This window comes from Symphalangus syndactylus, chromosome 12, assembly GCF_028878055.3.
Source record: "Symphalangus syndactylus isolate Jambi chromosome 12, NHGRI_mSymSyn1-v2.1_pri, whole genome shotgun sequence".
NCBI lineage: Eukaryota > Metazoa > Chordata > Mammalia > Primates > Hylobatidae > Symphalangus > Symphalangus syndactylus.
The window spans coordinates 78128936-78144045 of NC_072441.2; the positions used below are offsets into that span (position 1 = coordinate 78128936).

Below are 15110 nucleotides of genomic sequence, written 5' to 3' on the forward strand. Positions count from 1 at the left end.
ACTTGCTTTTTCCCCAAGGGTCTATATATCCCCTTTCCTGCCTTCCTTCCAACGCTTAGCCTAAGGCTTTGCAAAAGGGGGTGCTCAGGATGGAGTGAGGACTGACTGGCTGACTCACCTTCCCCTCCGGAGTCCCTCAGCATGGTGTCTGCCACGACAACTATGGGCCTCCTAAGCACATGAGCAAGGACAAAGACGTGAAACTCTTCAAGGCTCTCATATACAGGCTCCTCAGAACTCTCCACCCTGGAACGGCAGGAGGGGAGAGAGTGGAAAGGGTGCAGTAAAAATGAAAGAGTAGAAACAGGAGACCCTGAAGACCAGTTCTGCAGAAAGGGAAAAGAAGAATGTCCTTTCCTGGTTTTCCAATCTTAAGGCTGCCACTGATATAGCTGATTATTTTATGCTACCATAGCTGTTTCTACTTCCGTTTCACAGATGGGGAAATCCAAGAAAAGAGATTTGAAGGCTCTAGGGTTAAAGCAGTGATAGGAATTTGGAGGTAATCCCTATCTCTTAATATTCTTCCTATTCAATAGCCTCTCTCCATTCTCTTCATCCAGTAGCTCAACACAACTGCATAGCTTCATCCTACTTATTTTAGATACTATAACCACCCACACATCACACTCATGTCTTACAAAAACAGCCAAATACAATTCCTTTCCTATGTTCCCTCACTTAAAGAACAGCCTCACCATCTATCCAGTAGCGTAATCAGAAATTTGTGAAATATTTATTGTGCTTTTATCTCTCACCTTCCAGTAATCACGTGATTTGACCAATTCTATCTCCCGTGTGTTTCTTTTTTTTTGAGACAGAGTCTCGCTCTGTCCCCCAGGCTGGAGTGCAGTGGCGCGATCTCGGCTCACTGCAAGCTCTGCCTCCCGAGTTCACGCCATTCTCCTGCCTCAGCCTCCCAAGTAGCTGGGACTACAGGCACCTGCCACCTCACCTGGCTAATTTTTTGTATTTTTTTTTTTTTTTTTGAGACGGAGTCTCGCTCTGTCGCCCAGGCTGGAGTGCAGTGGCGCGATCTGGGCTCACTGCAAGCTCCACCTCCTGGGTTCAGGCAATTCTCCTGCCTCAGCCTCCCGAGTAGCTGGGACTACAGGCGCCCACCACCACGCCTGGCTAATTTTTTTGTATTTTTAGTAGAGATGGGGTTTCACCGTGGTTTCGATCTCCTGACCTCGTGATCCGCCTGCCTCGGCCTCCCAAAGTGCTGGTATTACAGGCGTGAGCCACTGTGCCCGGCAATTTTTTATATTTTTAGTAGAGACGGGGTTTCACCGTGTTGGCCAGGATGGTCTCGATCTCCTGACCTCATGATCCGCCCGTCTCAGCCTCCCAAAGTGCCGGGATTACAGGCGTGAGCCACCACGCCTGGCCTTCCTGTGTGTTCCTTTTATCTGTCTCCCCTGGCCTATCTTTAGTCTACCACACTGTTCACATCCATGGCCCTTTCCTGGATTACTACAACTGCATCTTATCCCACTCCTTTCCACTTCATTATCCACTGGAGTCAGCGTGTTCAAATATGGAGGGATAAATTTGCTCCTGTCATTCACATACTCAATATTCAATGGCTTCCACCCCCTAAAGCAATTTTATTCAATATTGGATGCTGATTCCAAACAAGGATTTCTGGGCCTTACCTCTGTCCAACTCAACTGGACTTTTCTGGGGTGGAGGTCCAGAAATCAGCTTTTTAAATAACTCTCCCAGATTATTCTTATGTACAATAAAATCTGGATAGGTTATAATTTTTAACCATTATGGAAAATTTCAAAATTTTAAACATATTCAATACTAGAAATGATAATATACTAAACACTCATGTATCCATCACCCAGCTTTAACAATTATAAACACATGGCCAACCTTTTTTTTTTTTTTAAACAGAAAGTTTATTACAGCATATTACAGGCTTGTGTCAGTACTAAGTGGATCAATAAACAGATTCTAGGCTGCACTTTCAGGAATGCACCCAAAGCTACTCCTCAGATCTCGGGTAGCATGGGAACTGCTTGCTGCTCCTGCACAATTTTTTTTCAAATTATACTTTAAGTTCTAGGGTACATGTGCACAATGTGCAGGTTTGTTACATAAGTATACATATGCCATGTTGGTGTGCTGCACCCATTAACTCGTCATTTACATTAGATATATCTCCTAATGCTATCCCTCCCCCCTCCCCCCACTCCACAACAGGCCTCAGTGTGTGATGTTCCCCACCCTGTGTCCAAGTGTTCTCATTGTTCAATTCCCATCTATGAGTGAGAACATGCGGTGTTTGGTTTTCTGTCCTTGCGATAGTTTGCTCAGAATGATGGTTTCCAGCTTCATCCACATCCCTACAAAGGACATGAACTCATGCTTTTTTATGGCTGCATAGTATTCCATGGTGCATATGTGCCACATTTTCTTAATCCAGTCTATCATTGTTGGACACTTGGGTTGGTTCCAGGTCTTTGCCATTGTGAATAGTGCTGCAATACACATACGTGTGCATGTGTCTTTATAGCTGCATGATTTATAATCCTTTGGGTATATACCCAGTAATGGGATGGCTAGGTCAAATGGTATTTCTAGTTCTAGATCCTTGAGGAATCGCCACACGGTCTTCCACAATGGTTGAACTAGTTTACAGTCCCATCAACAGTGTAAAAGTGTTCCTATTTCTCCACATCCTCTCCAGCACCTGTTGTTTCCTGACTTTTTTAATGATCACCATTCTAACTGGTGTGAGATGGTATCTCATTGTGATTTTGATTTGCATTTCTCTGATGGCCAGTGACAATGAGCATTTTATCATGTGTCTGTTGGCTGCATAAATGTCTTCTTTTGAGAAGTGTCTGTTCATATCCTTTGCCCACTTTTTGATGGGGTTGATTTTTTCTTGTAAATTTGTTTAAGTTCTTTGTAGATTCTGGATATTAGCCCTTTGTCAGACAGGTAGATTGCAAAAATTTTCTCCCATTCTGTAAGTTGCCTGTTCACTCTGATGGTGGTTTCTTTTGCTGTGCAGAAGCTCTTTAGTTTAATTAGATCCCATTTGTCTATTTTGGCTTTTGTTGCCATTGCTTTTGGTGTTTTTAGTCATGAAGTCCTTGCCCATGCCTATGTCCTGAATGGTATTGCCTAGGTTTTCTTCTAGGGTTTTTATGGTTTTAGGTCTAACATTTAAGTCTTTAATCCATCTTGAATTAACTTTTTTATAAGGTGTAAAGAAGGGATCCAGTTTCAGCTTTCTACCTATGGATAGCCAGTTTTCCCAGCACCATTTATAAAATAGGGAATCCTTTCCCCATTTCTTGTTTTTGTCAGGTTTGTCAAAGATCAGATTGTTGTAGATGTGTGGTATTATTTCTGAAGGCTCTATTCTGTTCCATTGGTCTCTATCTCTGTTTTGGTACCAGTACCATGCTGTTTTGGTTACTGTAGGCTTGTAGTATAGTTTGAAGTCAGGTAGCTTGATGCCTCCAGCTTTGTTCTTTTGGCTTAGGATTGTCTTGGCAATGCAGGCTCTTTTTTGGTTCCATATGGACTTTAGTTTTTTCCAATTCTGTGAAGAAAGTCATTGGTAGCTTGATGGGGATGGCATTGAATCTACAAATTACCTTGGGCAGTATGGCCATTTTCACGATATTGATTCTTCCTATCCATGAGTATGAAATGTTCTTCCATTTGTTTGTGTCCTCTTTTATTTCACTGAGCAGTGGTTTGTAGTTGTCCTTGAAGAGGTCCTTCACATCCCTTGTAAGTTGGATTTCTAGGTATTTTATTCTCTTTGAAGCAATTGTGAATGGGAGTTCACTCATGATTTGGCTCTCTGATTGTCTATTATTGGTGTATAAGGATGCTTGTGATTTTTGCACTGATTTGTATCCTGAGACTTTGCTGAAGTTGCTTATCAGCTTAAGGAGATTTTGGGCTAAGACAATGGGGTTTTCTAAATATACAATCATGTCATCTGCAAACAGGGACAATCTGACTTTCTCTTTTCCTAATTGAATACCCTTTATTTCTTTCTCCTGCCTGATTGCCCTGGGCAGAACTTCTAACGCTATGTTGAATAGGAGTGGTGAGAAAGGGCATCTCTGTCTTGTGCCAGTTTGCAAAGGGAATGCTTCCAGTTTTTGCCCATTCAGTATGATATTGGCTGTGAGTTTGTCATAAATAGCTCTTATTATTTTGAGATACATCCCATCAATATCTAGTTTATTGAGAGTTTTTAGCATGAAGTGCTGTTGAATTTTGTCAAAGGCCTTTTCTGCATCTATTGAGATAATCACGTGGTTTTTATCTTTGGTTCTGTTTATATGATGGATTATGTTTACTGATTTGCGTATGTTGAACAAGCCTTGCCTCCCAGGGATGAAGCCAACTTGATCTTGGTGGATAAGCTGTTTGATGTGCTGCTGGATTTGGTTTGCCAGTATTTTATTGAGGATTTTTGCATCAATGTTCATCAGGGATATTGGTCTAAAATTCTCTTTTTTTGTTGTGTCTCTGCCAGGCTTTGGTATCAGGATGATGCTGGCCTCATAAAATGAGTTAGGGAGGATTCCCTCTTTTTCTATTGATTGGAATAGTTTCAGAAGGAATGGTACCAGCTCCTCTTTGTACCTCTGGTAGAATTCGGCTGTGAATCCATCTGGTCCTGGACTTTTTTGGTTGGTATGCTATTAATTATTGCCTCAATTTCAGAGACTGTTATTGGTCTATTCAGGGGTTCAACTTCTTCCTGGTTTCGTCTTGGGAGGGTGTATGTGTTGAGGAATTTATCCGTTTCTTCTACATTTTCTAGTTTATTTGCATAGAGGTGTTTATAGTATTCTCTGATGGAAGTTTGTATTTCTGTGGGATCAGTGGTGATATCCCCTTTGTCATTTTTTATTCTGTCTATTTGATTCTTCTCTCTTTTCTTATTAGTCTTGCCAGCGGTCTATCAATTTTGTTGATCTTTTCAAAAAACCAGCTCCTGGATTCATTGATTTTTTGAAGGGTTTTTTGTGTCTCTATCTCCTTCAGTTCTACTCTGATCTTAGTTATTTCTTGCCTTCTGCTAGCTTTTGAATGTGTTTGCTCTTGCTTCTCTAGTTCTTTTAATTGTGATGTTAGGGTGTCAATTTTAGATCTTTCCTGCTTTCTCTTGTGGGCATTTAGTGCTATAAATTTCCCTCTACACACTGCTTTAAATGTGTCCCAGAGATTCTGGTATGTTGTGTCTTTGTTCTCATTGGTTTCAAAGAACATCTTTATTTCTGCCTTCATTTTGTTATGTACCCAGTAGTCATTCAGGAGCAGGTTGTTCAGTTTCCATGTAGTTGAGCAGTTCTGAGTGAGTTTCTTAATCCTGAGTTCTAATTTGATTGCACTGTGGTCTGAGAGACAGTTTGTTATAATTTCTTTCTTTTACATTTGCTGAGGAGTGCTTTACTTCCAACTATGTGATCAATTCTGGAATAAGTGTGATGTGGTGCTAAGAAGAAGAATGTATATTCTGTTGATTTGGGGTGGAGAGTTCTGTAGATGTCTATTCGGTCCACTTGTTGCAGAGCTGAGTTCAAGTCCTGGATATCCTTGTTAACTTTCTGTCTCGTTGATCTCTCTAATGTTGAGAGTGGGGTGTTAAAGTCTCCCATTATTATTGTGTGGGAGTCTAAGTCTCTTTGTAGGTCTCTAAGGACTTGCTTTATGAATCTGGGTGCTCCTGTATTGGGTGCATATATATTTAACATAGTTAGCTCTTCCTGTTGAATTGATCCCTGTACCATTATGTAATGGCCTTCTTTGTCTCTTTTGATCTTTGTTGGTTTAAAGTTGGTTTTATCAGAGACTAGGATTGCAACCCCTGCTTTTTTTTTGTTTTTCCATTTGCTTAGTAGATCTTCCTCCATCCCTTTATTTTGAGCATATGTGTGTCTCTGCACCTGAGATGAGTCTCCTGAATATAGCACACTGATGGGTCTTGACTCTTTATCCAATTTGCCAGTCTGTGTCTTTTTAATTGGAGCATTTAGCCCATTTACATTTAAGGTTAATACTGTTATGTGTGAATTTGATCCTGTCATTATGATGTTAGCTGGTTATTTTGCTCGTTAGTTGATGCAGTTTCTTCCTAGCCTTGATGGTCTTTACAATTTGGCATGTTTTTGCAGTGGCTGGTACTGGTTGTTCCTTTCCATGTTTAGTGCTTCCTTCAGGAGCTCTTGTAAGGCAGGCCTGGTGGTGATAAAATCTCTCAGCATTTGCTTGTCTGTAAAGGATTTTATTTCTCCTTCACTTATGAAGCTTAGTTTGCCTGGATATGAAATTCTGGGTTGAAAATTCTTTTCTTTAAGAATGTTTAATATTGGCCCCCACTCTCTTCTGGCTTGCAGAGTTTTTGCTGAGAGATCCGCTGTTAGTCCGATGGGCTTCCCTTTGTGGGTAACCCGACCTTTCTCTCTGAACATTTTTTCCTTCATTTCAACTTTGGTGAATCTGACAATTATGTATCTCGGAGTTGCTCTTCTCGAGGAGTATCTTTGTGGCGTTCTCTGTATTTCCTGAATTTGAATGTTGGCCTGCCTTGCTAGGTTGGGGAAGTTCTCCTGGATAATATCCTGAAGAGTGTTTTCCAGCTTGGTTCTATTCTCCCTGTCATTTTCAGGTACACCAATCAGACATAGATTTGGTCTTTTTACATAGTCCCGTATTTCTTGGAGGCTTTGTTCGTTTCTTTTTACTCTGTTTTCTCTGAACTTCTCTTCTTGCTTCATTTCATTCATTTGATCTTCAATCACTGATACCCTTTCTTCCACTTGATTGAATCGGCTACTGAAGCTTGTGCATGTGTCACGTAGTTCTTGTGCCATGGTTTTCAGCTCCATCAGGTCGTTTAAGGTCTTCTCTACACTGTTTATTCTAGTTAGCCATTCATCTAATCTTTTTTCAAGGTTTTTAGCTTCTTTGCGATGGGTTGGAACATCTTCCTTTAGCTCAGAGTTTGTTATTACCGATCGTCTGAAGCCTTCTTCTCTCAACTCGTCAAAGTCATTCTCTGTCCAGCTTTGTTCTGTTGCTGGTGAGGAGCTGTGCTCCTTTGGAGGAGAAGAGGCACTCTGATTTTTAGAATTTTCAGCTTTTCTGCTCTGGTTTCTCCCCCTCTTTGTGGTTTTATCTACCTTTGGTCTTTGATGATGGGGACATACAGATGGGGTATTGGTGTGGATGTCCTTTCTGTTTGTTAGTTTTCCTTCTAACAGTCAGGACCCTCAGCTGCAGGTCTGTTGGAGTTTGCTGGAGGTCCACTCCAGACCCTGTTTGCCCGGGTATCACCAGCGGAGGCTGCAGAACAGCAAATATTGCAGAACAGCAAATGTTGCTGCCTGATCCTTTCTCTGGAAGCTTCATCTCAGAGGGGCACCTGGCTGTATGAGGTGTCAGTCGGCCCCTACTGGGAGGTGTCTCCCAGTTAGGCTACTCGGGGGTCAGGGACCCACTTGAGGAGGCAGTCTGTCCGTTCTCAGATCTCAAACTCCGTGCTAAGGAGAACCACTACTCTCTTCAAAGCTGTCAGACAGGGACATTTAAGTCTGCAGAAGTTTCTGCTGCCTTTTGTTCAGCTATGCCCTGCCCCCAGAGGTGGAGTCTACAGAGGCAGGCAGGCCACCTTGAGCTGCAGTGGGCTCCACCCAGTTAGAGCTTCCCAGCTGCTTTGTTTACCTACTCAGGCCTCAGCAATGGCAGACGCCCCTCTCCCAGCCTCACTGCCTCCTTGCAGTTCTATCTCAGACTGCTGTGCTAGCAGTGAGCAAGGCTCCGTGGGTGTGGGACACTCCGAGCCAGGCACGGGATATAATCTCCTAGTGTGCCATTTGCTAAGACCGTTGGAAAAGCACAGTATTAGGGTGGGAATGTCCCAATTTTCTGAGTACCATCTGTCACGGCTTCCCTTGGCTAGGAAAGGGAATTCCCCAACCCCTTGTGCTTCCCAGGTGCAGCGATGCCCCGCCCTGCTTCGGCTCACGCTCCATGGGCTGCACCCACTGTCCAACAAGCCCCAGTGAGATGAACCCGGTACCTCAGCTGGAAATGCAGAAATCATCCCTCTTCTGTGTCACTCATACTGGGAGCTGTAGACTGGAGCTGTTCCTATTCGGCCATCTTCAACACATGGTCAACCTTGTTTCACTACACCTCAGATCTATTTATCTACCTCCCCCACCACGGGGCTACCACCAGATAATCTTGAAGCAAATCCTGGAAATTATATAATTTCATCCATTTTTATTTTATTTCAGTTTCTATCTCTAAAAACATAAAGGACTACCTTTTTTTTTTTTTTTTTGAGATGGAGTCTCACTCTGTCGCCAGGGCTGGAGTGCAGTGGCACGAACTCGGCTGACTGCAACCTCTGCTTCCTGGGTTCAAGCAATTCTCCTGCCTCAGCCTCTCGAGTAGCTGGGATTACAGCAGCTCAGCACTACGCCCAGCTAATTTTTTGTATTTTTAGTAGAGACAGGGTTTCACCACATTGGCCAGGCTGGTCTCGAATTCCCACCCACCTTGGCCTCCCAAAGTGCTGGGATTACAGGTGTGAACCACTGAGCCTGGCCAGGACTACCTTTTTAAACAACCACTATACCATTAATATCACATTTTATAATTTTAACAATAATCAAACACAGAGACATTGTTCACATTTCCTTAATTGTCTTATGATGTCCACACATCCCAACTGGTTGATGTCTTTTTTTTTCTTTTAGAGACAGAGGTCTCTGTTTCCCAGGCTGGAGTGCAGGGGTGCTGTCACAACTCACTGCAGCCTCGACCTCCCCAGCTCAGGCAATCCTCCCACCTCAGCCTCCCAAGTAGCTGGGACTATAGGCATGCACCACCATGCCTGGCTAATTTTTTTTTTTTTAAGATGTGGTCTCACTGGCCAGGCATGGTGGCTCACGCTTGTAATCCCAGCACTTTGGGAGGCCAAGGTGGGTGGATCACTTGAGGCCAGGAGTTTGAGATCACCCTGGCCAAAATGGTGAAACCCCGTCTCTAATAAAAATACGAAAATTAGCTGGGCGTGGTGGCATGCACCTGTAGTCCTAGCTACTTTGGAGGCTGAAACAGAGAATCACTTGAACCCTGGAGGCAGAGGTTGCAGTGAGCAGAGATCACACCACTGCACTCCAGCCTGGGCAACAAAGTAAGACTCTGTCTCAAAAAAAAAAAAAAAAAAGAAAAAAAGAAAAGAAAAAGAAAAAGAAATGGGGTCTCACTATGTTACCCAGGCTGGTTTCGAACTCCTGGGCTCACACAGTCCTCCTGCCTCAGCCTTTCAAAGTGTTGAGATTACAGGTGTGAGACACCACACCTGGCCTGATATGTCTTTTTAGTCCATTTAAACCTACAAGGTCCTTGTCCCTTTTTATTTTCCTTGCAGTTTACTTACCGAAGATACTGGGTCATTTGTCCTGAAGTTTCCAAAGTCTAGATGGGCTACTTTATATTCCAGTTCAATACTGAACTACCAGTAGTTCCTAAACATATCATGTTGTTACACACTTTGGTGCCCTTAGCATAGCTCCTCTCTTTCCTTCTAATATCCTCTTAGCACAGAGCTCTCTAGACACTGGGCTGTGGAGGCCCAATGAGGACTCTATGAAGGTTTCCTCCTCCCCTACTTAGCCATACTTACCCACCACAGTTGGCTCCATTGGTACCTAGATGCATTCGGGGTTCACTTGAGGCAAGCTTGATCAGTTCATTCCACTCCTTCTGCCATTCATCTTCTGTGTATACCAGCCCTGACTGTGTGAAGGACAGGCAAGGGACATTGGGCAATTAGAGGCTGGGTTCTAACAGGCAATACCTATTCCACCTTATTCACTGTTACTCTACTCCCTAATCCCTTAGCACTTGGTTTACAAATTGTACTACAAAGTCAAATCTCTTACCTCTTTTACAGTCAAGATCCATGAACGAATAGTCTATGACTATTACACTTCTTTATCATCCATTCTTTTTTGACCTATTGCAATCTGTCCCATTTCTGCCCTCCATCTTGCTCACCCACTGCCACATAACATTTCACCTACCTGATTTTGGCAAAGAACAATGACCTTCTAATTGCCAAATTCAGTGGACCCTGGTTCTCATCTTAGCCTTTACGTGGGTTATTTTCCTCTTTAAATTTTCTTTTTTTTTTTTTTTTTTGAGACGGAGTCTTGCTCTGTCTCCCAGGCGGGAGTGCAATGGCGCGATCTCGGCTCACTGCAAGCTCCGCCTCCCGGGTTCATGCCATTCTCCTGCCTCAGCCTCCCGAGTAGCTGGGACTACAGGCGCCTGCCAACACGTCCGGCTAATTTTTTGTATTTTTAGTAGAGATGGGGTTTCACTGTGTTAGCCAGGATGGTCTCGATCTCCTGACCTCGTGATCCGCCCACCTCGGCCTCCCAAAGTGCTGGGATTACAGGCTTGAGCCACAGCGCCCGGCCTTCCTCTTTAAATTTTCTTTGCCATTAGCTTCCATAAAATTAGTTTCTATTTCTCTAAACTCTGCCTGCCCCCAAAATACTAGTGGTGTGTCAGTGTCAATGATTTTCACCTTGGTTCCCTCTGGGTGATCTCTTCTACTGCCATAATCTCATCCACTACCATCTGTATGGTATATACCATCTATCTCCAGCACAGATTTCTTAATTTCTTTTCTTTTTCTTTTGAGACAGAGTCACCCAGGCTGGAGTGCAATGGCACAATCTCGGCTTACTGCAACCTTCACCTCCCGGATTCAAATGCTTCTTCTGCCTCAGCCTCCCGAGTAGCTGGGATTACAGCACCCACCACCACGCCCAGCTAATTTTTGCATTTTTAGTAGAGATGGGCTTTCCCCATGTTGGCCAGGCTGGTCTCGAACTCCTGACCTGGTGATCTGCCTGCCTCAGCCACCCAAAATGCTGGGATTACAGGCATGAGGCATTGCACCCAGCCTAGGCTTCTTAATTTCTATATTCATATATCCAGCTATCTACTGGAGACTGCCACCTGCCCATGGTTACCTCAAACTCTGTAAAGTCAAAATAGAACTCCTGTTTTTTCCCAAATCCACTCTTCTTCCTATTTTCCTACCTTAGTGAATAGCACCAACTATCACCCAAACATCCAAGCTCAAAACCAAGGAATTATCTACTATTCCTCTCTTTCTTTCACCCACCCTACACCTGGATACCTTCTTTTTTTTTTTTTTTTTTTGAGACAGAGTCTCGCTCTGTCGCTCAGGCTGGAGTACAGTGGAGCGATCTCAGCTCACTGCAACCTCCACCTCCCAGGTTCAAGCGATTCTCCTGCCTCAGCCTCCCAAGTAGAAGTGCTGCATACAAAGCCTACTTCCTGGCCCCTATCCACCTCTCTAGTCAGATACATCTCACTGAATTAGCTGTAGTTCCTGAAATGTACCATGTTGTTTTATACCACTGAGCTTTTGTCTAAGTTGTTCCTTCTGCCTGGAGTAGCTCACTTTCTATCGACCTTGTGAACAATTTCTCAACTTTTAGGATAGAACCCAAGTATCATTCCTCTAAATAGTCTCCTAAATCTCCCTTAGCAGATCAACCACTCCTTCCTTTGTATCCTCTCTCCCTAACTGCTATAGATTATTTGTTTGTTTGCTTGTTTGTTTGTTTGAGACAAAGTCTTGCTCTGTCACCCAGGATGGAGTGCAGTGGCATGATCTTGGCTCACTGCAACCTCCACCTCCCAGGTTCAAGAGATTCTCCTGCCTCAGCCTCCTGAGTAGCTGGGACTACACGTCACACCACCATGCCTGGCTAGTTTTGTATTTTCAGTAGAGACGGGGTTTCACCATGTTGGCCAGGCTGGTCTCAAATTACCAACAGGTGATCCGCCTGCCTTGGCCTCCCAAAGTGCTGGGATTACAGGCGTGAGCCACCGCACCCAGCTGGCATTAACTGCTATAGAGACATCTATTCTTAAGAGTCATACATGTTATAACCTGTTGCAATTATGTATTTACATGTCCATCTCCTCCTCTACGCTAGGATCATGTTTTATGCAATATACCCAAGGTCTATTTTGTGACTATAATCAATAAACATATGCTAAGTGAAACTACAATTTTTATCAAAGGAGAGCAGGCAATGGTACAAGCAATTTTAAAATACATTGGCTTTAGGATGTATATAATGATAAGGGAAATAAGTTTACCTTATTAATTTTATTTGGCTGACATTAGTATTAAAATGAGTCTATACTGCTTAACCGCACACTGACAGAGTAGAAGGAATCACTGGAAACATAAGGGGTATTGGGAACAAATTTAATGGGAATTTTTTAAATGACACAGCTATTTTCAATTTGTAAAATGCTATCACAAATTTTACTTCAATTAAAAATAAAGAGAGCAATGCCCAGGTTCTATATGGAGTGCTGCAGTCACTCCAATAGACACATCCAGAGGGATCCCGCTCCCTCTTCCTCGCCGGTTTCTGCTTCCTGTTTTAATGTACACAGCCACTAGGTGGTGTACACTTCTAGCCTTAACATTTAAGAAACTATTACTGAGCCTCACCACCAATTTCAACAAGGAAGCCCAGGAAATCAAAACTTATTTAGTGTGGTTTTGGTACTGGGGAGCTAAAGGAAGCTTCTCCAGTTCATTATCCTCCTCCTACCATTCCCACTCCCAAGGTGGGTATAATGCTATGAATGATCTAAGCTAAGACAATTATGAAGGCCACATTTTCAGTATGAACTTTCACTGTGCTGAGCAAAATGAGAAAACGATTGCTCCATTACTAGCCACTATTCTCTATGCATGTTGGGGACTTTCAGAGGGAAAGGCTGACTTTGAGAGGGAAAGGCTGGCTGGCCAAGGATAGAACGTGGGTATTTCTGGGTTTTCTGGCTAAATACCATTATAATCTAACCCCATCTTTAGAATAATAACTGTAATTGCTTTAATAACTGGAATTGGGCACACTTATTTTCTGGCTGTTGCTGTCATTTCTACTTAATAGTTGGCATTTTCTGGTTTGGCCTTTTCTTGCCTCTGTAGTGGTTAAGGTTCCGGTATTACCTGAACTCAACAGTGAAGAGGACAAAGCTGACTACCACGAAACTGACTACTGATTTGCTTTGGGTTCTAAATTCTAGGCTACCTCTAGCTCAGGCGAAAGCTTTCCACAAGATCCAGCCAAGCTTTCGGTGCTAAAAAAGAATGTCACTTATGTGGCCTTGCCCTGTGGTTTATTTCCCTCAGGAATCTTCTGGGGAAGACTGGCTGCTCAAAGAGAGGATTCTGATCTTAATATCATCTACTTTTAACAACTGGATTATTTGTTTTCGAGGAAGAAACATAGCATGTTCTACTTACATATTAAATATTCAGGATATAAAATTCTAAATAACTAAAACAAAAAAACCTCTTCTATATTGTCAAGTTATGACAGAGCAATAAAATGAGAAAAAAAGAAAGGTGGACGAAAAAGGAAAGTTTCTGAAGAGATAGTGCCATATTAAATGCCAGAAAGATCCAGCCATAACATGGCAAAAAAAAAAATAGATATACATAAAGAGCAGGAGATACAAACATAGCAGACAGAATCACAGGAAAAGGAAATAGGGAGCCTCATTATTTTTATGTAAAGGCATAATGTCATTATTGAAGGGAAGTAATCAGCAAACTTTTTCTGTAAAGGGCCAGGTAGTCAATAAGTATGGGCTGTGCAGGCCACATGTTACTACTCTGCTGTTGGAGGAAGAAAGCAGTTACATGGGTAAACATCCAAGAAATGCGCAGGGCTGTGTTCTGATAAAAGGTTTGTTTTTTTTTTTTTACAAAATAGCCATAGTTTGCCCAACCCGTTTTGGAGAGGGCAAGTACAAACAATCTGTTGTTACTGCCTTATATAACAGCAGCCTCAACATTTGACAAACTCCTGAGAAGTACTGTTCAAACTCAATTAAATAGGTATGCTTTTTGTGTGTGTGTGTGATTAGAATGCTGGTTCCTTATGCTTTTTAAAATTTACAATAAACTAAACTGAGTATATGAAAAACAAATGGTATATATGTCCAAAAAGATTTTAAGCATTCACATTTCTATAGGGGCTGAAAACATAAGTCTTTAAAAATTGATCTAGCCTTATTACAAGCAAAAAAACAAAACAATACAAAAATCCTGTGGAATTGTCGTAACTCATTTTGCAAAATACTGCCACTAAAAGCTATAAAGCACCTATTGGGGGAAAAGCACAATGTTAGATAACCTCTCTGTAGGTCTCATGCCCACCACCAGTTCTCATGACCACATCAGAAGGCATTTACCCCATTGGTGTTAACTGCATTTTCTCCAATTTTCAGGATCATAAGGGGAGTCACACTGACCTAAACACTTGGAAATATTTTCTATTGGCAGGCACCAGGTGACTTTGGCAGCTAGGTAACTTTAGGAAACAAGGTGCTCCCACTCACACTCTCCCACCTCTTTATTCTGCTGTGTCTGCTGCCACCTCCAGCGCCTTTTCAACGCTTCCTTCTCAACTCCCTTCTCCATCAGTGCATACAAAGCTTTCCGCAGCATCAAGTCCCGATCATGGAAACCCCACATTCCTGTGGCAAAAAAAGCATAATGGTAAGATACCTCAGCTTGACTCTGCTAATTTTTGTATTTTTTTTTAAATTATTGTACTTTAAGTTTTAGGGTACATGTGCACAATGCGCAAGTTTGTTACATATGTATACATGTGCCATGTTGGTGTGCTGCACCCATTAACTCGTCATTTGGCATTAGGTGTATCTCCTAATGCTATCCCTCCCCTCTCCCCCTGCTAATTTTTGTATTTTTAGTAGAGATGGGGTTTCACCATGTTGGCCAGGATGGTCTCGAACCCCTGGCCTCAAGTGACCCGCCTGCCTTACCCTCCCAAAGTGCTGGGATTATAGGTGTGAGCCATGGCACCAGGCTGCAAATAATATATTAAGTTGTAAATTGACTTAATTTTTTGTTTATTCGGTTTTTTTGTGAGTTTTTTTGGTTGGTTTGTTTTTGAGACAGAGTTTCGCTCTGTCCCCCAGGCTGGAGTGCCATGGTGTGTTCT

General features: G+C 42.6%; 1 protein-coding gene across 4 annotated transcripts in view; it reads right to left on the reverse strand.

The window, feature by feature from the left end:
• The window catches only part of OTUD7B (OTU deubiquitinase 7B), a 75691-nt gene that overhangs the window by 12181 nt on the left and 48400 nt on the right, over positions 1 to 15110 (reverse strand). For all 4 annotated transcript variants that reach the window (XM_063626056.1, XM_063626057.1, XM_063626058.1 and 1 more), the window contains 3 exons: positions 14495 to 14622; positions 9692 to 9804; positions 119 to 246 (listed from right to left, as the gene is read on the reverse strand). In XM_063626056.1, the coding sequence (XP_063482126.1) occupies positions 119 to 246; positions 9692 to 9804; positions 14495 to 14622 (369 nt within the window). The remainder of the gene's footprint in view (positions 1 to 118; positions 247 to 9691; positions 9805 to 14494; positions 14623 to 15110) is intronic.